At 36.1% G+C, this 24,508-nt stretch overlaps 2 protein-coding genes and 1 long non-coding RNA gene across 6 annotated transcripts in view; 1 reads left to right on the forward strand and 2 right to left on the reverse strand.

Moving 5' to 3' along the window:
- The window catches only part of LOC105392845 (zinc finger protein 184-like), a 342,691-nt gene that overhangs the window by 204,272 nt on the left and 113,911 nt on the right, over positions 1-24,508 (reverse strand). The window lies entirely within an intron of this gene.
- The window catches only part of LOC105389492 (zinc finger protein 70), a 153,202-nt gene that overhangs the window by 125,506 nt on the left and 3,188 nt on the right, over positions 1-24,508 (forward strand). For 2 of the 4 annotated variants that reach the window (XM_048623952.1, XM_048623951.1), the window contains exon 2: positions 14,950-15,101. In XM_048623952.1, the coding sequence (XP_048479909.1) occupies positions 14,972-15,101 (130 nt within the window). In that variant the 5' untranslated portion in view covers positions 14,950-14,971. Of the gene's footprint in view, positions 1-13,886; positions 14,047-14,119; positions 14,633-14,949; positions 15,102-24,508 lie in introns of those variants that run through there. The other 2 variants (XM_048623953.1, XM_048623950.1) reach the window with 2 other exon arrangements.
- LOC125489162 overlaps positions 1-24,508 on the reverse strand; it is a 232,846-nt gene that overhangs the window by 102,868 nt on the left and 105,470 nt on the right. The window lies entirely within an intron of this gene.

Below are 24,508 nucleotides of genomic sequence, written 5' to 3' on the forward strand. Positions count from 1 at the left end.
AAAAAAAAAACAAAAAAAAAAGTTTTTCTTTGTTAATCATTATGGGTATAGTGCCACAAACTTATCTGTTCCGGTGAGAGCGAACTAAATTGGTCCATACCTCATTACTTACTAATGAATTTCATATTGACATGACATAGATTATATGGACCAATTTAGTTCGCTCTCACCGGAACAGATAAGTTTGTGGCACTATAGGTTATTTTAGACAATCTTTATCAATATGAGCAGGAAATAAAATAAAAAATATGAGTATAAGAAAAAGTTTATTTCACTATACAAGTAAATATTATTAGTCTCTATGCAAAATTATTATAAACAAAAGTAAACAAATTCAGAAATTGTAGAATTACAACAATGAGAACCAAGATGTTACTAAAGAAGAATGGCGTAACCTGACCCGCTTTGCGTAAGTTAGCAGCCACTAACCAAACCTATTTTAAGTTATTGATAAAAATGTCTACTATCAGGGAAAAATATTTAAAAAAATCTAAACCATGGGGTTCTTGAGATATTAGGGTTCAAAAGTAAATTAATTAATATTTTTTTTCGTTAAATAAGTTTTTGATGAATAGTACACGCACAAACAAGTTTTATAATCTAAATCATGAGATTCCCAATACATAGTGCATCACAAAATGTATTACATGATTTTATTTCTGCAAATAATATCAAGATTATTTTTGCACATTTCACACTCGGAAACCTATTTTTATAAAGAGATCAATTTCAAAAATTATTTCATTCTATTCAAGTTCCCGTTATCCCGAAGTAACATAGAATACTTTTTATCCAGGAATTCCCACGGGAACACTTTTAAAAACTATTTTTAGCTCAAGGGTAACATCTAGTACAGTAGAAAGACTTGATCTTTCGGCACTTATATCTTCGTTCTCCCATGCCTCATAATAATAAAATTAATACCAGTATATGCTGTAGTCACGGACTACACATCAGTGTATGTTTCATCAATGGCCGCTCTGGGTCATGGCGCTATAGAGAAATTGCCATTCTCCTTTCACAATTTATATCTCTTGTTGTTTTCTACAATTAAATTAAGTATTGTGGTAGGTATATGTATTGGTAAATTATATAACCTTATTGCATTACTATAATAAATGAGTGTTTATTCAGCATTCGGTTGTATCACTCATCTCATCCTCACGCCGTTCCCTCCATGGCGACCGTGCCAGTGACGCGTCGCGCGCCATATTTGGCAGGTCGGGCGACGCTACGTGATTCTTCGTGTTAAATTCATCATGGACTGTACTTTTCCATTACTAATATTAATATATCAACTACTAATTCTAATATATCAACTAGTTTTGCAGATACTTTTAAAGATGAAATTGAACAGATAAGACATAATTGTGATACTAAGTTCCTGTCCAGAGAGAATTATGTAAAAGAAGCACCTATCTCTATGAGATGGCAACCGGTAACAAGTAAAGATGTGTATAAGATAATTCGTAACATGAGTGTAAGAAAATCAGCAGGTAGCGATCTCATAAGAATGTGTGATTTTAAATGTATTATAGATAAAATAAGCCCCATAATTGCTAAACTTACCAACCTCTGTGTGATCCATTCTAAGTTCCCTGAACGTTTAAAAGAAGCTATTCTACGCCCCATATTTAAAAAAGGTGATCACAAATTAACTACTAACTATAGACCCATCGCCATTTTGTCAAGCATAGAGAAAGTCATTGAAAAATGTATTGTGAACCAATTAGGCTCATTCTTAAGCAATAACAACATCTTGGACCCTAATCAACATGGTTTCCAGAGAGGCAGAGAGAAGTACTGGAACTCTTTTAACTAACTTTACAGACAATATTAATACACATCTCAATAACAAACAATTTATTGTAGCAATATTTTTTGATTTCAAGAAAGCGTTCGACACCCTCGAGCACGAGATGCTGCTTCGCGCCATGGGGGAGTGCGGGGTGAGGGGGCCAATGAACGAGTGGTTCCGAGACTACCTCACCTCGCGCTCTTACCGCGTGCGTGTGGCGGACTCGCTCAGCGAGCCGCGGGGCGTGCGCTGGGGGGTGCCGCAGGGCTCGGCGGCCGGGCCCGTGTGCTACCTGATGCTGGTCAACAGCCTGTGCCGGGTGCTGCGGCACTGCTCGGCGTACATGTTTGCGGATGACCTGTGCGCGTTCCTCGCGGGCCGTGATATGGCCGAGGTCCAGCGTCTTGTGCAAGAGGACGTAGATAACGTAATTAAATGGTCACACGATAATGGAATAATAATTAATGCAGATAAAACCAAAATATTAGTCATTCACTCACCGTATGCTTTATTATCAAATAACACTTGTAATATAATAACACATTCGTACGAATGTTTTCATAGAATGCAAAATCACTGCACGTGTGGGTCTATAGAACGAGTCGAACAAGTCACTTACCTTGGTATGCAAATAGATGAGAACTTCGGATGGATCAAACATGTAGATTATGTTGTAACGAGCCGTTACCAAACCGTCCACCGCACCTACCCACATACCGAAGCCACAAGAGCACCCGCGAGTCGAGGTGGGGCACCACACAGGCGACTCCGGAGAATACAAGGGGCGCGGGGCGACCCGTCTATAAATAGCCGTCAGACCGCCGCGCAGGCACCATTCGTCACCTCCTGCTCCGGCGAGTGATCAGTCCGTTCCCGAGATCCATCCCCGCACCTGTATCTATCTAAGTATCTATTCACGCACACGAAGCTCACAACACCGTCCTCCCTACGCTGTGGGTCGCCTACTAGCGGATCGAGGTTCCCCGGAATACACGGACGCCTGGGTCGCCTAGTTTAAAGCGGCCGTGTACCGAACTATACAATCGCTGAACACACTCCGGCCCTCAGCCACACGTTCTTATCAACACAAATACACTCCACAAATCCTGGAACAAGTCCACACGCACCACCGGTATTCGCCCGACCTCCTGTACCCTTTATTCCTTCCCCTTACTAAGATAGAAACATCCGCGTAGGCCCCTTCAGGGCCCGATCAATATAAATATCAATAACCGTGATAAGTATTTGTGCATTTGTGTAGCGTGTTAATATTAAGTACATAAGCTGTAAGTACCCTAGATATACAAGTTAACCTGGTTGTAAATAAAGCGGGTCCAGTGCCGCCTGAATTGTGTTACACTAATTAATCGGCATTATTAATTCTTACCCCGTACGCCTACCGAGGTTATTTCCCTCCAGGGGCCTCAGGATCAAGATCAGGATAGTTAGGACCGCTTCACGGTCACAGTAGATCCCCCCAGGCGACCAGGCACTCCTTCAGAGGCCGGCGCCAAGCTGAGCTAGTCTAAGACCGCTTCCCGGTACATATTAATTGAGAGTCATTAGGTAGGTACCAGCCCTAAGTACTAGGGACGTTAGTCATAAGGGTAAGTATCACATTACAATATAGCACCCAACCCCTACTCTCGGGGGAGGCCAGGCAGGTCGATTCGCCCAGGGGTCGCTCCCCGGTGATCCAGACCAGTGTAGTGTGGCAACACCTTCCCTCCATACATAGGTACCTAATACGTACTTCATATTAATAATAAAGACCATTCGCACATCAACCGTGTTCTTGATTGCTCGCCTCATTACATGGCGACCGTGCCAGCCGGCCTGCCTCCGTGGCAGTGCCGGCGGACCGAAAAATAAAATAAATTAAAAACAAAGGACTTTTACATAAAAAAAAAAGTAGTGTGAGTGATAATGATAGTAAAAATAAAATGAAAATGGACAATCAATATAATCTTAAATAAATAATATAATCATGCTATTATAAGCAATGAAACTTGAAGAAAATAAACATGACAAACAAGTGGACAAAATAAAAATACAATTCTACAAAAAAAAAAATATGGATGGCGCCGGGAGACAAATTGGCTGCTGAGGAGAAGGCGCTGGGAGTGTGCGAGTCGGGTAGCAGAGGACGTCCTCCGAGCTACAGCTGCGAGGCTGGAGGAGGATGCTGCTGCCTGGTGCTGCCCAGAGGGACGCGAGGAGCTGGACGCGCCCACAGTTGGACCCCCGCATGTTCTACCGCCGCGCCACCCAGATGAGAAATTTATATTCTTTCGGAACATTACTTAGAAATTCAGGTTTGCAAATTATTTAAATTGTTTTTTTTTTGAGTTGATTTACATTTTTCAGTTAAATTCGTTAAATTTGTTAAGTTATTTTTGTCAAAATATAAGTAGGGTAAATCGTGGTATAACTGGCATGTGTCAGTAACTGGCGCTTTGACTATAAAACTAAATATATTAAGCTTTTGGATATAGTAAGACCATCTTTGATGTGTTTACAGCAATCTCCAATTATTCATTGATATTATAGTTTAATTTTACGCCGCTAGGTGGGTATTTTCCGGCGCTGGAAATTATCTCAGTCAAAGCGGCGAAGATCGCCAAAAAAATGCACGTGCGTTAAGTTTTTCTTAAGCAGACACCAAAATTTGTATGGCCTGTTTTCGCGAAAATAAATAAGTTTTTGATAGTGTGACAATAACAAGAAAGTAGGGGAAGGTCTAAACAATAATCATAATAGCCCGATTCGCTGTGATTTTAGTTGCTTTTGAGTTATATTTGAGGGTGCTAGTTACTGAAATGTAATTTATATCTTCACTTAGTAACTGGCACCCCCCTGCCAGTTACTAATATTTTGGGTTTTGTGATTTTAAGCTATTTTATACCTTCTATCGACAGAAAATACGATTTAAAGTGCACTGTTAAAACCCCCAGTGTCTAGACAGCTTTGTTTCAATAACTGGCACGGGGCTGCCAGTTACTAATCTGCATATATTTTTTTACGCACCAATAACTGGCACTTACTGATGCGGTAAACATTTCTTTCATGTTTTCTTTTCAGAAAAATGACTAAAATCAAGGCAATCTACAGTAGTCTGTAATTGTCCACTGCTGGACCTCTCACCAGCAGTGACACTGCACTCTGTTCTCGACCTTCCTCATCCAGCCACTACCGGTCAGCTTTATAAGGTCGTTGGTTCAGCTGGCCCGAAGGTATCCGCCGCTACGCTTGCCTGTTCGTGGTCTCCACTCTAGAGCGCGTTTGCCCCACTGGTCATCGGTTCTTCGGCAGCTATGGCCGGCCTAATGCCACTTGAGCATACAGAATTTAAGAGCTATATCGGTTACTCAAGTTCTCTTACGGATTACCTTATTTCTGATATGGTCCTTCAAAGAACGACCAATCTTTCCAATACCCGCTGATCGATTGAATCGGTGGACCAGTCCAACCGTCAGTGTCCACGTCTATGATCCATACGTCATCACCAGTAAGACGCATTGACTGAAGACCTTTGCCTTCAGGCATTTTATGTGAAAATTTGTCAAATCTTCCCTTATGCAGTCCAATCCAGTAATACATATTTTGTTTTATGCACCTTACAGCTTCGTTTTCGAAGTTCCTTCTGCCTAGTCGAATAGACTGTCCAAGGTAGACATAATATACTGTTGCTGCATTATGGCCGCTATGCATGTTACAACGAGGGAATTCCAGAACTGCCAAGGTCTAAATGGAATCAAAGGCTTTCTCATAGTCCTTGAAGAACTTGATAGAAACACGGTTCGTGATGACCTTATAAAACAGCTTGAAAACATGACTTATAAACAAAATTGGTTAAAGAGCTTCTGAAGCTGTTCGAGGATAGTAATAGCTTTCAGAAGAGCTGTACTAATTCTGTCTTTACCCAGAGCATGTGAGAGGAAAGCCGTAGAAACCTTCAATTTCCGCAAGAAATTTCAGCTTAGAGGCAACTATACTACCGTCAGCAGTCTTCAACTTAGCCAGGTCACTTCTCCCAAGCTGCTGAATGAATACATCAAGGTCCACAAGCATTTGCTTTCTCCATTTCCGTTTCCAAATCCAAGGGTTTTTCGATTTGTTGCATTCATATGGACCCACGATTCGTCGCATACTCATTTTGTCGTAGAAGTCGACCATTACAATGGTGATTTTGAGTCTTACCGGTACAGAACCTAGACAGGTAATTGTACATTACCTATTATCAAATATATTATTGATTTTAGAGTACTTATTGACCTAATTGCATGATTTTTTAAAAGGTGCCAGTTACTGAAACATCATGTGACAGTTACTACTTTTTACTGCCAGTTACTAGGTTTTTTGGGGGTAGTGGATATAAACTTCATTAAAATCGAATATTAATCATATATCTTTACCATTTATGCCTATAATTGTTCGTCATCTTATTGCCAGTAATTCAAGCCTACCGATGCTTAAATCAGGCCAATACTTTATTTTTAATAAATTTTTTTGTGTTGCTAGTCGCTTAAACTGCCAGTTACTAGTACTTTTACCCTAAAGTATTTTTGTAATTTTATGTAGAAGATGAATACATAAATATTTCAGTAAGAATAAATAGTATTCGAATGCTTAAATAGTAATTCAGTTCTAAAGTATTAATATTAGTAATTCAGTTATAAATTGTTGCATGTTTATTTTCTTTGGGAAAAGATAGATATCTAATTAGTTATTGACGCTTGTTGACGACTAGGTAATTTCATCAAGTAAATCTAGTAAAAATTATAAGAAAATCAAATACTTATCGTGCGTGTCGATACTTATTGTCAATTGTTATATTACCTACATAATATTATATTTCATTTCAGGATATTTTATTTTACAGGTTTAGAGCACCTACCTACATGCAAAATTTCATTTTTTCGAAAAAAAAAAAAGACTTTGGTTTGAATATATAAAACAAAAAAAAAATTATTTTGATTTCTAAAAGATAAACATATTGATACCGATAAATAATGGAACTCATAAAATTACCAAATAATAGAATATATAATAATAGAAAATCTTAACTTATTTTTTATAATTTGTACGAAAATATTTTTTTATTTAAAATGTCTAAATTCCGTCAAAGTACTATTCAAATTTCAAAATTAAATTGCTAACCTAATCAAATTACAATAAATTAAATTATATACTTAAATAGATACATTTTTGTTTAAAATATAAAATAATCCAAATTACAAATTCAATGCATTGCACAATTTCCTATTTACTTACTTAATCACTTAAATTCAAAATATTCTTTGGTACTATAAAAACATTCCTTGACTAGCCATTTTTTTAGCTATATTTAAATTGATTATTTGCATTTAAAAATTAAACCGCTATTCATTTATTAAATCACATAATATTATAGATACGAAGATAAGAAATAATAAATAAAATATTTTATTACACTTAATTTACAATTATAAATACTTAATTAAATAAAAAGTAAAATAGAAAAAAAAAAAAATTAATTAAATAATCCACTATGAGACAGATATTGCTCAAATGAAATTAATAGTAAGCAAATATGCAATTCAATAAATACTTTATATTTTAATTCTAGTAATAAAGTTAATCCCGCGTAAATACTTATGTCATACCTACGTATGTATGAGTACGTTTAACCATACTTAATCAAAAACTATATGTATTTTATCAGTAATTAGAATTTTTAAACCCCGTCATAACAATTTTTCTTATATTAGATTTTACCTTGTGCAGTAATAAAGAGTTTTTCATAGTCTTGTAACGCAATAAACCGATAGTATTTTCCAAATTATCTTATTAAGTATTAAAAATGTCGTATCATATCAATATATCAAAGTTCAATTACATATTTGGAGCGATGCATAGCATTATTCTTTGAATCCACATAACAAAAACATACTTCCCACAAAAATGGTCACACGCTCAACAGATATCGTATTTCAATCCGCCGCGCATGCAGTGAGGAATCTGATGATCATGCATATTGGGAAATCATGTCATGTCTCGATGCAACATTTAAGCTAAAGTTTTAACAGGTCTAAAATAACGTTATTATTTTTGGATGTAACTACGTTTAGGATATCATTCATTGGAAGTATACCGGATACCAGAAATATGCAGTAGTAAAAAATTCAACGCGTTAGGTAATTAAATACATTATAAAAATAAAAACTGATTGTCAATTGTTATATGTTAAAAATAAATACTTACGTACAGTTAGATTCAGAGAAACCTGACCACCAGTACAAATTTCACCATATTAAAATAACTTAAGGATTAGGCATTGGTATTTTTTCTATTAAATATCCCGATAGTATAACGAAGTTCCAGTATTAACATAACTTTCAATACAAATTATTCGAAATGTACAGTATATTGAAAAGACACGTACGTCACTACAGAATATAGATAAATAAATAATAAATAAATTTAGTAAACTAATAAAAATATAACTACGTACCAGAGTTAGATTACGATAAATGATTTCGAAAAATAGTTACTGATTTCAAACTTAGGTACCCATAAATAAAAATTATGACGTTTGGAATGTAAAGAATAAAAATATAATAAATAAATATTAGATATTGTTACGTAAACATAATGGTTTAAAAAGAAAACAAAATCGTAATAGAAGAAAGATAAGTAAAATATAAAGTTTATTTTGCGAGCAAAGACACGGCTGGATGTAGTATTAAAAATCTTTTTGTCGTTCCAAGAAATGATGATTAGGTACGAATCGTCTTGTCGTCGTCGTATGTAGATAAGCGAAGGGTATAGGTGTCGAGGTTTATGTATAAAGCTTGGTTAGTACTCGTTTGAGACTAGGGATTGATTCGTTTTGTTAATTGAATGGAGATGTATGAATTATGGTGAAAATGATCATGAGTAAGCAATGATGAAGAATATATGGTAATGTATGAAAGTTCAGTAGCTCATGTGCACGTGAGAAATGTATGGTTGAGGATACTTTGGTCTCTAAGACGTTGATAAACAATTGGACTGATCACCCAAGCGTTAGCAATATTTTATTGGCCGAAGGATTCTAAAGGATATGAGTAATATAAAGAAGGTAATACGAGTACGGGACATACAGAGCGCAATTACTTAGATAATTAGCGATTACGTATGGTCAGAGGACTTATATAAATAAAAAGTTAATAGCAAAGTCATCGAAGGTACATATGGTAGGGTACAACAAGGTGTCACGTCCTTATTTCTGATCATAGTGCGGTCGAGAACCCTCCGTGAAGAATTTTGGAATTGCCTAAGAGTAGAGCTAGTTTAAATGTGCCCTTGTAATATTTATGGAATATGTGTTTTTTTTATTATAATTATTATAGAGTCGACTCTCGTTGTTTTGCGTACCCTACAGATAAATATATAAATAAATAATAATAAGACCAAGCCTGGCCCACCAAAGAGTGGAAATAATTATATGTACCTTTCGTAAATGTGTAATGAAGTATGAAATGAAATAAAGTATAAATAAATAATAAAAGATGACTTTAAAAATAAAAGAAACTGAATGAAGAAAAGTATACGCAAATAAATGAAATAAAGTATAAATAAATAAAGATGATTTTGAAAATAAAAGAATATGAATGATGAAATACATACGCAAAATAAATGAAATATTTTGAAAATAAAAGATTAAATGAATGATGATAAATATACGCAAATAAATGAAATGAAGTATAGATAAATAAAGATGATTTTGAAAGTAAAAGAAATAAATGAAATAAAGTATAGTAAATTACGAAATAAATATATATATATTTTTTTAATATAGAAAGAGAAAGAAATAAGGTTATAATGAATTGAATTAATAACTTACGTCAGTAAATATTAAAAAAAAATAAAAAAAATAGAAAGTTTTAATCATAATGTAGTAAATAAATCATATAAATGAATAATTTTCTTTAACAATTTTAAAGTACAATCAAGGACAAATCCTTCTATAATCATTAGATAATTTTGAATTTTAGTTGGACACAATTTGTGTTAAATGAGTTTCTTGTAGGGCAAGTACCTATGTACTGAGTTGAATTATATTGAAACTAAATAATTATCATGAATATCGAAACATTTAATATTGTTTTTTTAAATAAATTACTATGATTTACATTTAAAAATATGATTAGATTTAGAGTAATACATTTTAAGGGTACCTATACATATACAGCTATACAGATGTAATAAAAATAAAAGATTTTTAAATAGAGATTTATTAAAGATTAATAAATACATTTATGTTTGGGTAATCAATTATCAACAAGCGAGTCGTCAACAATGCGTCAACATTACTTTATGTTAAGATAAAATATATGTTAAGTTTTGAGGAAACTTATAATTGTACTTATTGTTTCATTTTATATTGTATTAATGTGTGCACTATCATAATAATAAATCTTTTCAGAATCAGAATTTGCAATAGGAAATTAATACGTAATATATTATGTTAATACTTGGTATTCATTAAGATATCCGTAACTAAAATTGTATTAAAAAATAAATAAAACTAAAATATTAATAGTCCGGAAATTATATTATTCTTTGTTGGATATAAAGTGCACACTTAAATTCTTAATGTTAACTTTACGTGTTTAACCATGTATAATCAATGAAAAAAAAAAAAAGCTTTGATGTCAACGATGTGGTTTAATTTTTGTGTTCAGTACAAAAACACTTGCAATAACTTATTTCTATAAAATCAATTTAAATTTTAATGTTTATACATTTATATAGAGTTTGTACGTAACTAATAACATACCCGAGTTTTCATATTTTTTTAAATTAGGATTTTCCTGTATATAAAAAGATTCAAAATGTATTTTTTTTTGTTTAAAAGCAACCAATTTTAAGTAATTTTGTGAACTTAAGTAGTAACATATTAGTAACCTTGGAGAAGAACGAAATTTAAATGTCTGATTATTCTGTATCTGTAATTACTTGTAAAAATCTATTTTAACAATTACCGACTCATATTAAAAATTGAAAAAATGTAATTATGTAACATTTTTTATTCGAAAAGGGGGAAGGTGTAGTGTGGCAACACCTTCCCTCCATACATAGGTACCTATAGTGCCACAATCTTATCTGTTCCGGTGGCGACATCGCTGTGATCGAATCCAGTGTTGCTTTCGATTAAATTTTGCCTATTTCTGGTTTAAACGACAATGCATTTCTGCTATTACCTATTGTAATAATTAGGTACATTCATAAGTATAGTACTATAGATAAATCAAAATATAGGATCGATAGTAAATGAAAGTGGATATAATATATCAAACGACATTTGTTTCAGTGTAGTTCTGATTATGTTCTGCTTCTGATATAGGAGATTAAGTCTAGAGTACAATGCTATAGGTAATATATGTGGGTCGTGGGAATAACGAGATAGATAGACTTAAAAAAAACAATTAATTAAGTATTATTATTATTTTTGAACACTTTATTTTACATTTTCTAAAGTAACAAGAAACAATAGCATACAATTAAAATAAATTCAGACAGTGTGCAAAGGCTAATACATCATCGTCATCATCATCTTGACCCATCACGTCCCCACTGCTGGGGCACGGGTCTCCTCCCAAAGGCTAATTGCCAAAAAGCAATTTCTTTCAGCCAACTCTTGATTGGTTGGGAAAACAATGACATGTCATAAATCATCATTATTTCGTCTAAAATCGCTGCAGGAAATTCTTCTTGGTATACTGCCTAAGATTTAAAGTATCATGTCATGTCATCACACCTGTAATCAAAGAAAAATAAAGATTATATAATTTTCATCACGAGTATCATCACGACTCATCCCGTCCCCACTGCTGGGGCACGGGCCTCTCTGGAAAATATTACATAAAATTACATGGAGTATATGGGTAAAATTATTCGTCATATTTGGCAACACTAACCTGTAGCCGCTGCAACTCGTTCTTCCAATTTTTCAAACGGAATTAAAGGCGCCTGAATACGTTATTCTTCCTGCATAAAAGCCAATATATATAGTACTACTTTTCTTGCATTACATTACAGCGCTTTTGGTAGTATTTCACCCAGAAAATCACAAAACAAATTAAATAACAACAATCGAAATTGACAACTCAAATAACGCACAGAGTATGAAATGATGTTTGACAATGACGTTTCGTTAGTTGCACATTTTGACCACCGGAACAGATAAGATTGTGGCACTATAATACGTACTTCATATTAATAATAAAGACCATTCGCACATCAACCGTGTTCTTGATTGCTCGCCTCCTTACATTCCCTACACTGATGTCATTTATTATTGTTATCACTAAAGATCTAGCATATATTGCAGCTGTACAGTAAGAGGCTGAGAAACCTGCAGCTTACAGTGCACGTGACTGCACTAGTTCATGTTGAAATCCATTAGGAATTTTACTGACGGTTGTAATCCGAAAAACAACAAATAAAATAATAAAATATCGGTACCTATAAACATACAGAATGTAAAAGTAATGCTCGTGAAATCATGAACCACGTGGTCCTTCAGTCCAACTAAAAAAGTCTAAGGGACATACCTACGCAAATTATCATTTTTTTCAGTTTACCATACAGAATTACCTACTCTGGAATATTATGTATGGGATTTCGAAAGATGTGAGTGTTAAATTAAAGTAAAATATTTTTGTAGATACCAGAGCCTTTAACTGTTTTTGAAAAATCTGCCCTTAGTAAATTTACAGTAAGAGGCCTTTCTTACTAGGCCATGGTCACATCAGCAACTACGTATCCAAGCAGTATATGGAAATGTATGGTATTAGCGACGATGCCACACCGTCGCCAAGTGAGTTAGGTACCATACATTTCAATACTTACAGCTTGGACACGTTGCTGGTAACGCGGTCAATGAGGTTCTAGTAAGTCTGGGCTCTAACTTTTATAGAGAGCCGATCGAGATTTTACAACGTTTACAGAAAATAATGGTACATTGTACCACATCCAACTCAATAGTTTAACATTATGTACAAATAACAAGGTTGGTTCTTCCATATCCAACAATCACAAGGGAAAGAAGAACAAATAATAAAGTCGGTAATACCATATACAACAGTAGTACTTGAAACGCAAGCAAGTAACAATGTGGGATGTGGTACATCCGACTCAAAATTAAAATGATGCGCAGTTAATACTGTTGGATGTGCCGTTTGCTACAATGTTACCAGTTCAGTACTGTTTATACAACTTCCATACGAAAATTTTAATAAAATATTAATTGTTAAAAAAATTACATTGTATTAAGCAAGCATGTTAATGTGAGATGCTATAAAAATATATATTTATTTAATTGCATCCGTTTTAATGGAACATGTTTGTACACAAGTCTTCAATTTCTGTCATACATTGTCTTGAGATCTTTACCCGTTCCTTGATACACTAAGTCTGCCATTATTTAGAGCAAGACATTATAGTTTCATTATTTTTATAAATTAATTGGTCTTAAAGACCACATAATAAAATTGTATCACACAACTTGGGCTCATCCCGCTAACATGGCGGGAAGTGGTAGGCCGCCCCGCTCGCCCGCCCCGGGAACAGTGTCGCAACATACTTACCGACAGTGTTAAGCGGTCGCCATGAACAGATCCGACTTTTTTCCACAAGAAAAATCGGGAAATATTCATAATTAAGAGCTGAAACTTTCCTAACACCTTCCTTATTGATATAATGACCTTCTAGTGCAATAATCTGAAAAATGGCCAAAAGTCAGTTACGACATTGTTAATTGCTACAGTCGATTCATACAGTCCTGTTAAGTCCTGTACCGGTATTGAGTTCACAGCGCCATCTGTTGTTTGTCATCAAAACTAGTCTATGATATCTACTTTGCTTGTCTTTCCTATTTAAAATTTACTTATAATTTTTAATCTTGCTTTTACTTGAGAATACCTGCAAGTAAGAGCTCTCAAGAAGAAACATGTGAGGCCTCAGCTGTGGCGGCGGTGGTGTTGATGTAAAAATGAAATACTTAATCTGTGAAATTAAAACAAAAACCACAGAGTACTTTCATTTACAAACAAAATGTCAATGATATATGACAGCTTGGCTTTGGCTTGTGTTGTGCTTGGATGTGTTTTTGTCAAAAACCTAAAAATATTCTTATATTCTTATGCTATTCGCACCCTTAAAGCTAATAAATGATAATTTCACCGATAGTCTGCTGAATAAAATGTTTCGCACTGCATTGGGTAAGAATAGTTTTATAAAACCTTCATACTTACTTCTGGTCTTGAGGTTAGCTTTTCCTCCATTTGTTTGCTATTTATGCTACACACAAGAGTGAATATGTGGCAGAATGTAGAGTTGTCGGTGGCTGTAGGCTCAGTGGAAGTGAGAGAGCCTGCAGAGGTCTTTAATTAGCAGGTGGTAGGGGGTGAGGGCGGCCTTCCTCTTCAAATGCTATATGAGTGTTTGATTGTGGCCTCCTATTAAAAAGTCTATATCGTTTTAGCTCTAAATCTGGTGCAGTAAACAGATTATCATGCTACAGTCTATTGAATTTTTGTAAAATTATGAACTATAAATCTTCTTGCATGTTATGAAAACTGGTAGAAAATGGTTCTGAATACTTACTATTATTCCCACCTTTTGTACACTCATAAATGTATTTCTGCAATAAAGGATTATATTGATGCCGTTTCTGAAGGCACAAATTCTAATTTCAGGCTGTCATAACCTTATATACATTCTTTGTTTATAATCAGGCTGTATGAGTGTTACTGTTAGTGAGTGGACTGATGGTCGGTGGGGCAGAAGAGTGGAGACCACATACCGGTAAGCGCAGCGTTTGGCGCCCCCACGCGAGATGGACAGACAATATAGTCAAGTCCACGGGGAAGCACTGGATGCGGTCCGCCTCCGATCGGACAAGGTGGAAATCATTGGGGGAGGCCTATGTTCAGCAGTGGACGTCCTATGTCTAAGATGATGATGATGATAATAATGAGTGTTAAGTCAAATCTCATATTTCACTGGCAACATTTCTAGTTTTACATAGCTAAAATTAAATTTTGTGCCTTCAGAATATATTTCATTATAGTACTTAGTTAGAAGTCATTAATTGCTATTTGAATATATTTCTCATGTTTTAGTTGTACGAAACCACACTATAAGATGGAGGATGGCATGGACATAGAGGAACATGATCTGTTGAACAACCCTACTGTGAGGAGCGTGTTTCCAGATCTTGCCGTTCTCAAACAAGAAATTATTGATTTTGATATAAGTGAAGTTGCAGCACCAGGTTTGTAGTTTGAATGCTCTGTTAAGGTTATTTATATATACAATATGCTCGCATCTGTAATCCCTGGGCGGGAGAGTCCAAGGTTATGTTATGTGACTGCTATTTACTGTGATTTCTGTATTTATATTCCTTTAGTTTAGGTAGGCCTAGACCTGTGCTACCACCCCACGCAGTTTGTTGTACAAACTACTTACTGAACAGTTGGACACCCTGTATAAATGAGGAAATATTATGCTGGCCTGATCAAAGTTTTCTAAGCTATGCTCATCTTCCATCGACATTCATTCATTGATGAATCAATGATGATGGAAGATGAGTATACCATAGGAGTGGGTAGCTTAGTCTGGTAAGTGCCCGCTTTTCACGCAAGAGATGCGGGTTTGAATCCCGGCGCTAACATGTACCAATGAGTTATTTTAACTCTTACGGTGACGGAAAACATCGTGAGGAAACCTGTATATCTAGATTTAGCACATCTAGATAATATGTGAACCCACCAACCCGCAGTGGACCAGCGTGGTGGGAAATGGTCCAAGCTTAGGAAGGCAGTTTAGACCCTGGGGATATGCATAAAGGTTCCACTCAGAGAGCCAAGTGCAGGTACTTACACCCCCACAGAGAATAGAATAGATTAGAATAGAGTATACTTTTCATTTAACACAAAACATTTATCGACTTTGTCATAAACACTACTTTCAAATGAACCCTACATTGTAACATAAGGGGTAAGTAAACAAAAACCAAAATCGTTACAATAATTTTAACATGTAGCACTCACACTTTCGTCCTACATTCTCCTGCAAACATTCATCATAGAACTCATTCTATCTACAAATATATCACTTTCTGGTGCTTCAGCGAGCAGGGAGCCGAGCGAGACGGCCGCGAAAATATGGTCATTGTTATGTACAGTCGCGTGTTTTGAAACTATACAAGGCCAGAACGCACCCATAGTGTACTAGCACTGTATAGTTTCAAGTGAAAAAAATAAATATTTTACTTGAAAATATACACGATTTGTGCGTACTAATCGCGTATACTTTCAAGTTTGGATTTACTGAATCATACTTGAAAATATACATTGCTATTACGCATATTGCTTGATTGGCGTACTTGTCGCATATAATTTATACCTACATGCTGATTCTAATTTACTTAACTATTTCGGTAAATGTAAATGACTACAATTGACTTGTTCTGCCTGTCATACCTATAAAATGATAATAAATGAAGATGAACAAGCTCTAATTTGATTGATAAATTGATATTTATAGCAATCATACTTGCAAGTAAGCATACCTATACCTACTAATATCTTATTATTTAAATGAATTAAGAGTAAATGACGCCGTCGGCAATATTAAAATGCATTTAACAGCGCATCAAAATATTATTATAACCAACTAAAATAGTAAATTTTGATCAAATTTTAAATTTAATGGTTTAAAAAAATTTGAGTCATTTGGTGTTGACTTTTTGCTACTTGGACTTATTCATTGCTCGTGAGTGTAGTAGGTATTACCCTATAGACCTATTCTAGACATATTTTTCATCAAGTTTTGAGTTCACCGTAATTGTCTTTTATGAATTGTTCTACACCCTCTTATGAGATAATTTTTACTATTAACAACAGTTCTACAGTTTAATATCAATTTACTTTTTAACTTACGGTGTAAACAAAAAACACGTTACGAAATTAATGCCAAGTGCGGAATGATGATGCAATGTTTAGAAAGCAATAGACTTATTACTATTTCGCATGAAAGAAAGAGAGAACAACAATTCAAAAGGGCTACCTGGTAACTAATCACGTATATTTTCAAGTGCTCGCATTGCCGCTTGGCGCTTGAAAATATACACGATTAGTACGCAGTGGTAACTGCTGCAGTATTTTTTCAAGCCATAATTTTGGCCCAACTTACTTGAAAATATACGCGATTAGTGCGTAATGGCCTTGTATACTTTCAAGTAAATCATGGCACCATTTTAATTTGAAAATATACGCGAGCAGTCCCAACCTCTGCGTTCTGGCCTTGTATAGTTTCAAAACACGCTGTACAGTCAGCTACATAAGTAGCTATACTCTCATATACCTTGTCAAACTATACTAAAAAACAACGTCAAGGTTTGAATGAATGAATAGGCAGTTAGTGAGTTTGACAAGGTTCAAAACTATATAGCTACAGTGCGACAAACTTATCTGTTCCGGTGAGAGCGAACTAAATTGATCCATATCTCATTACTTACTAATAAATTGTATATTGTAAAAGATTAGATGGGTTTATTAACAATACGAGCAAACTAAAAATCTTATAGAATTAAGAAATATTAAACATTTATAGTAGATAACTGACGAGGCTCTGGCGCCCGAGCGATGGCGGGATAACCATACACCTAGCTTCGGCTAGAGGAGGCTCTCAACAGCCTTAGGGACTAAATATCCCTAGAAAGGATTGATAGGAGAAGGTACTCTGAGACTAAACCGGCGTGTCTGAACGTTTTGGTAGCAGCCCTACCATCAGACTAGGGTACTATGGGCTAATAACCTGTATGCCTGAAACAAAAACTATTACAGAAACTCGAAGTATAGCAAAACGGACCGATCAAAGAAAAACGACCTTTGGCGCGAAAACACGGACATTGATAGGCTGTTGGAACGTGCGAACCATGCGTGAAGACAGCCGAGTTAACCAAGTTGCACAATACATGGACAAATATGGGCTAGACATAATGGGTATATCGGAAGCGAGAAAAAAGGAGTTTGGGGAGGACCGAGTGGGAGATCTGACACTGCTGTACTCCGGGAATGACCACAAGCACGAAGCAGGAGTAGCCTTCCTACTGAGCAAAAGAGCCAAACAAAGCCTCCTGGATTGGAAACCTGTATCCGATCGCATCATCACTGCAAGGTTCGACTCAAGAATAAGAAAAATCAGCGTGATCCAGTGGTATGCACCAACTAATCAGGCGGACTTGGAGAAGAAGGAAGCATTCTACAACCAGCTTACAGCAACATTACGTTCTGTCAAGAAACAAGACATAGTGATATGTATTGGTGACTACAACGCGCAACTCGGGAGCGATAACCAAGGTATAGAATCTTGGCTAGGCAAACATGCCATTGGCCAAAGAACTGAAAATGGAAACATGCTGATTGATTTCTGCTGTCAGAACGACTTCGTCATTGGTGGGTCTATATTCCCACATAAAAACTGCCACAAGGTCACCTGGGTCTCTCCGGACCGCAAAACAGAGAACCAAATTGACCATGTCATGATCAGTCGAAAGTGGAGGCACTCACTACAAGACGTAAGGAACAAAAGAGGAGCAGATGTCAACAGTGATCATCACCTAGTAGTCGCGAAAATTCACCTCAAAATAGCAAGGGTCCAAACAAGAGCAAAAGCCCCCTCGAAACGCTATGACATCACAAAGCTACAGGATGCCGATAACAGGAGATCATTCAGTGTCGAATTACACAACAGGTACCATCAGCTCAATGTGGAGGACCCCACGCTAGAAACTCACTGGGAACACGTCAAGGACACACTTCAGAATTGCTGCCAGGAATTGATGGGCTACAGGGAACATTCCAAAAAAGAGTGGATGTCAAGGGAGACTTGGAACAAGATAGCTGTAAGAAAGTCCATCAAGGCTAGTCTAAATGCCGAAACTGACTATCATGTGAAAGAGTCCCTGGCATACGAATATTTCCTCTGTGAAAGAGATATCAAACGCAGTCTGAAGAAAGACAAGCGCTCCTGGGCCGATGGCATATCACAAAGAGCACAAGCCGCTGCGTCAACAGGGAACATGAAAGAACTGTATAGAGCCGCGAAACAGTTATGCAGTAGACCTATAGTCACAAAACCCATTAGAGGCAGAGACGGACATCTCCTAGTCACAGTTAAGGACCAGCTATCCAGATGGTACGAGCACTTCTCCGAAGTCTTCAAAGCTCCAGGCTCATCTGTTGAAAGCGAGGCAGAGGAATCTCAGGCACTACTCAACATTGACACAAAGCCACCTACGAAGATTGAAATAGCAAGAGCGATACAATCACTGAAGAATGGCAAAGCACCAGGCAATGACGGAATTCCAGTAGAAGCTTTTAAAGCGAATGCTGATGTGTCTGCTGATGTCCTGTTTTCGCTCTTCCAAAAGATCTGGGAGAAAGAAGAGGTGCCAGAAAGTTGGAAAGAAGGCCTGATTATAAAACTGCCCAAGAAAGGGGACCTGACTAACTGTGGAAACTGGAGAGGCATAAACCTGTTGCCGACATGCCTAAAAATACTGTGCAAGGTGCTATTGCACCGTATGGCGGCTCCTATTGACGAAGGACTGCGCAAGGAGCAAGCTGGTTTCAGGGCAGGTCGATCGTGTACTGACCAGTGGCGGCTGGTGCCTCAGATACCCGGTGGTGCACTTTATGGGTTTAGTAAATTTTGGAAGAAAAATAGATTATTACAATTAGAAGTAAAAAAATTATAAGTATATTTTACCTTATTTATATTTTAAATCAATTCTGCATTCCTTTTTTGACGCGAAATTGCTTCTCCGCCGAAACGAAAACAACACACGGAAAGCAAAATAAAGCATTTAGTCTCTCACATCCACATAACCATTTCTTTTTATTGTAGGTACATTTCACATTTGAAAATTCAGGTAGGCACTTATAAGTTTTATTTCTTGTTTGGCACTCCTATTTTAAGATGAGAAAAGGCCGAAGGCGGCCCAGCAGATTTAATGTCCAGTCTATTTTGAAATGTCCTATTTCTTTTTATGAAGTCAATATTGTATTTTGCACTCATTTTCACTCACACAAACACACTCACGAAATCTTTACTACTTTCTTAGTTAATATAATAGGGAATATGCGTAATTTTTTTTTATACTTTTATTGGATAGTTTTACATCACTTTATTATAGTAAAAAAAAATTCAACGCCAAAATAAGTAATTTAAGGTATTTTAAAGAAAGTTAAAAAATTACAACCATCACGACCACTTTGAAATTCCCGTCAGGATGGCGGGCTGTCGTGACGTCATAATCGTTTAATTTCACGGCTCAGAATAATGAGTCCCGTCAGTCGGCATAGATTTTTTACCTAATCAAGTAATCACAGAGTACTTTTGTATTTTCAACAAACCAATGTTGTCATGGTAACAAACGAAAAAGGAAGTGTATAAAGTGTGATCAGTGGCTGTTTTGTAATGGTAATAAAGTGTGACCAGTGGCTGTTTTGTAATGGGAGCTCGTAAATAGCTGCTAGTAGCTCTTTTGAAATGGGAGCGCGCAAACCAGAGGACCTTTGTACACAATATTACGCTATTATGGCAATATGAATATAAAGTAATATTTGTATTGTATGTAAGTACTTACTGTAACTTTGGTTCTCAGTAAAAGAGACTAGGGTTAGTGGGTCATTCTATTCTATTATCTGTGGGGGTGTAAGAACCTGCACCTGGCTCTCTTGAATGGAACCATTGTGCATATCTCAAAGGTCTAAACCCCCTTATCTAAACTATCGAATAAGAGTATAAAAATATATGCATATTCCCTAATAATTGGGCACACGGCTCTCGACTTTTCAATAGTCTTTGCTGTCCTTTTCCGCAGCTGGCCACAGTTTACTCTTTCATACTGCGTATAGTCCAGTCAAGGAATGAGGTGTAGAGTGCGTGAGCAGGTAACTAAGCGATTCCTTCAGAAACTTGTTCAGTGGGCTTAGGTTGTTAACATACCAAAAGTCCTGACTCCTAGGTGATGAGCGGGGGGGAGGAGGGGGGATAAAGGTACGATTTTTTGGTTTTTTGCTTATATCTCAAAAACGGTGCATCGGAGACAAATATTATAAACTAATAAAATTGAGCTCTTAAAATTATCTAAAACTTTTATATCATATGTTTTTTTCTAATTCCTAACCGTTTTCGAGCTATTACCCTCGGAAAAAGTTGAAATTTACAAGAAAAATGTATTCATGTCAAAAAATTCATAAACATTGCATCATATTGTCTTAACCAATTCATAAACGAAAAAAATGAAGAGGAAAGAAGTTGTAGATTTTTTTATTCCCTTTTAGAATATATTACATATGCTGGTCAATTTCTAACCCGCCTAAAGTTAGAGCTACTTTAAACTTGCATTTTGGTAAAGTCACTGACATAGCTCCCCGAATTAGTAAGCTTAAGTGTGAGTAAAATAGCTGTAACTTTAGGTGGGTTGAACATTAACCAGCATATGTATATATATTCTAAAAGGGAATTTAAAAATCTACAACATCTTTTCTATTCATTTTTTTCATTTATGAATAGGTTTAGACAATATGATGCAATGTTTATAAATGTTTTGACGTGAATACATTTTTCTTGTAAATTTCAACTTTTTCCGAGGGTAATAGCTCGAAAACGGTTAGGAATTAGAAAAAAGCATATGATATAAAAGTTTTAGATAATTTTAAGAGCTACATTTTATTAATTTATAATATTTCTCTCCGATGCACCGTTTTCGAGATATAAGCTAAAAACCAAAAATTCGTACCTTTATCCCCCCCTCCTCCCCCCCGCTCATCACCTAGGAGTCAGGACTTTTGGTATGTTAACAACCTAAGCCCCCTGAACAAGTTTCTGAAGGAATCGCTTAGTTACCTGCTCACGCACTCTACACCTCATTTTGAGTCATTTATTGACTGGACTAGTAATAAATTTAATGTGTCCAGTTCTTCTGATTACGAGAATTCTTCCATAACTTAATTTAGAAAAAAATAACAACTTTTGAAATATACTAACGACTGCCATTATAACCTAAAAGTAGAAAGAGCAACTTGTGTCATGTTCATGTCATAATACTTACAATACAAATTTAATTTTATTGTGTTGCAATATGGAGCATATTTGAGTGGCTCGTTGACTAGCGAATGGCTGTTTAGGCCTCATTACAATAGAACAACTAGTGGCAGCCCATACACTACCAACAAAAAATATAAAAAGTCCTAAACTTTGCAAACAAACAAGCATATCAAACAAGAAGTGGAGAGGTTATAGGAGGCTAGGATCTACTCGTATTGGAAGAATTTTTATGTGATCCATCGTATCTGATCACAACGAGCATCACAAATACTCGGTGACATTAACATTTCTTTGTTTACACTTGACATTTATTTACAGTGAAACTATAAAGTCCTGAAATTAAATGAGGGCACTGCTATCTTTCATGTAGCAACCCTATATAGCGGAACATAACTGACTTTGATACTTGAAATTTTGCCTGTTAACTTCCTACCTATTTATGTATTTTAAAAACAACTTACCATCCACAAAAAAGCTCTTATACAAGCTAGAAGGTGTTAATATGAAGGCTAATAGTGAAACCAATAAATATTTATTTAGATAACGTTATTACAACTGTATAAAAAAACTGGATCTGTTGACGAAGGGCACACATAGTAAAGACATCAATTTCTCTTTTTGGACGGCCAGTTCTGTTTCTTCCAGGAGTTAGAAATATTCCATATTTTGCCCTCTTTGGCACGCTGGTCCGATATAACTATAAAATAAAATAAAAAAATATTTTTGAGTCACACAATGCCCCCCAAATTCACACAATGTGAATTTAGTAAGTAAACAAAAAATATATCTTCAAGTATCAAAATGTTAAGGTTTGACTCAACTGAAACCAGATGAAACCAATCAGTGATATGTAAACAATGTTCGACTTGGGCTCTAAACCTAGGTTTATCGATAAATGAAGCGTTGGTACTAATAAAAAATGAGTTATTACAATTTGTACAATGCTACATACCCGTCATAGACGCTGTACGAGCGTAAACATGCTCCAAATTCGACAAAATGTGTCCAGCTTGATGTTCCGCTAAACATTGTATTAAAACTCGATAAATAACTTCACTACCTTGACTACGAATATTTTTCTTCATCTTCCTAATTGCAACCAAGCGTAAATTGTTGCTTTTATCTAGATTATCCTTATAAACAATAAGAAAATTCAAAAAAACAGCCAACCGTCTATTGACATAAACAATTGTTATGACTTTTATGTTTCTTTTCTAATGGTGCCAGGCTCCTGAAAATTTTAGTTCCTCAAACATTAATTTCAGGACTTTATAGTTTCACTGTAACTATACGCAAACGCAAATAAGTTATTATTCTGAGATTGATATATAAAGAATTATGACGTCACATCCGCCCTAAGAAAATGGGTGACGTTTCTCGGAAGTTAGAATTTACCGAAGTTTTTTTGTACTTTTCAACTTCATTTACTTGCTCAAAAATAAATTATAATCAAAAATAATGATGGAGTCGTAGTTAAGAAACAAGAAAGTTTATTATAAATAATATTTGACCTTTATTTGAACCACTTGCATATTCCCTATTAGAGTAACAAATTAATTAGGTACGTATTCGCGCGCGAAAGGTGAAACTGTGAGAATGACATGACATTGACAAGTGCATCGTTCGTAGGTCACGCCACCGGTCAAGGCCGCCGCCCGCGCCTCCCGTGGCGTCATTCGTATTATTTCGGCAATTTCCGGTCGCGTGCGGCGCACGGATTTATCCTAGAACTGCATACAGTTTGTACTGAGCATCTTCCGTCTCACGCGCCGGGCGATTTCCATCCTGTTTCATACTACATGTAGGAGCTCGCCCCGTGCGACAATCCGAGCGCACGAGGCCGTTTTTATTCAAGCAAAAATAAGATCTAATTCTTTCGCAGTAGAAATCAAAATTTAAACTCGTAACGATAATCAGGTTTATGTAATTTCTGTTTAGGGTAGGTATTACGGTTGTTATATTGGTATTTTTTGTGGAGTTTTTTTTTAGACGTACCTAGTATGGTATAGGAAGAAGGAAGGTACATATTTAGAAGGTTTTTAAATGGTAGTGCGTTGCACGGGCGCACTTGAGGTGCAGCCGCCACTAGTACTGACCAAATAAACCTGTTACGTACAGTTCTGGAACAGTGCAGCGAAATGCAGTGCGAAGTGTTTACTCTCTTCGTAGACTTTGAAAAAGCGTTCGACAGAGTGAAGTGGTCTAGCATCTGGAAAATCTTAAAGAGGAAAGGTATCCCGGAGAAAATCATATCGATGATACGATGCCTATACACAGGTTCCTCATGCAGAGTTCTGCACTGTGGCGAGCTCACTGAACCTATAACTGTCACCGCGGGCGTCAAACAAGGCTGTTTACTATCTCCCCTCCTCTTTATAACGGTTCTAGACGACGTAATGCGTAGAGCCACATGCGAATCGCAGAGAGGTCTGCCATGGACACAGGAACAGCAATTAGAGGACATCGACTTTGCAGACGATCTTTGTCTGCTATCGACTAAACGCCAACACCTGCAGTCCAAAATTGACGACCTCGCCAGAGAAGCAGAAAAGGATGGAC

The sequence above is a fragment of the Plutella xylostella genome, chromosome 11 (assembly GCF_932276165.1).
Source record: "Plutella xylostella chromosome 11, ilPluXylo3.1, whole genome shotgun sequence".
Classification (NCBI taxonomy): Eukaryota; Metazoa; Arthropoda; class Insecta; order Lepidoptera; family Plutellidae; genus Plutella; species Plutella xylostella.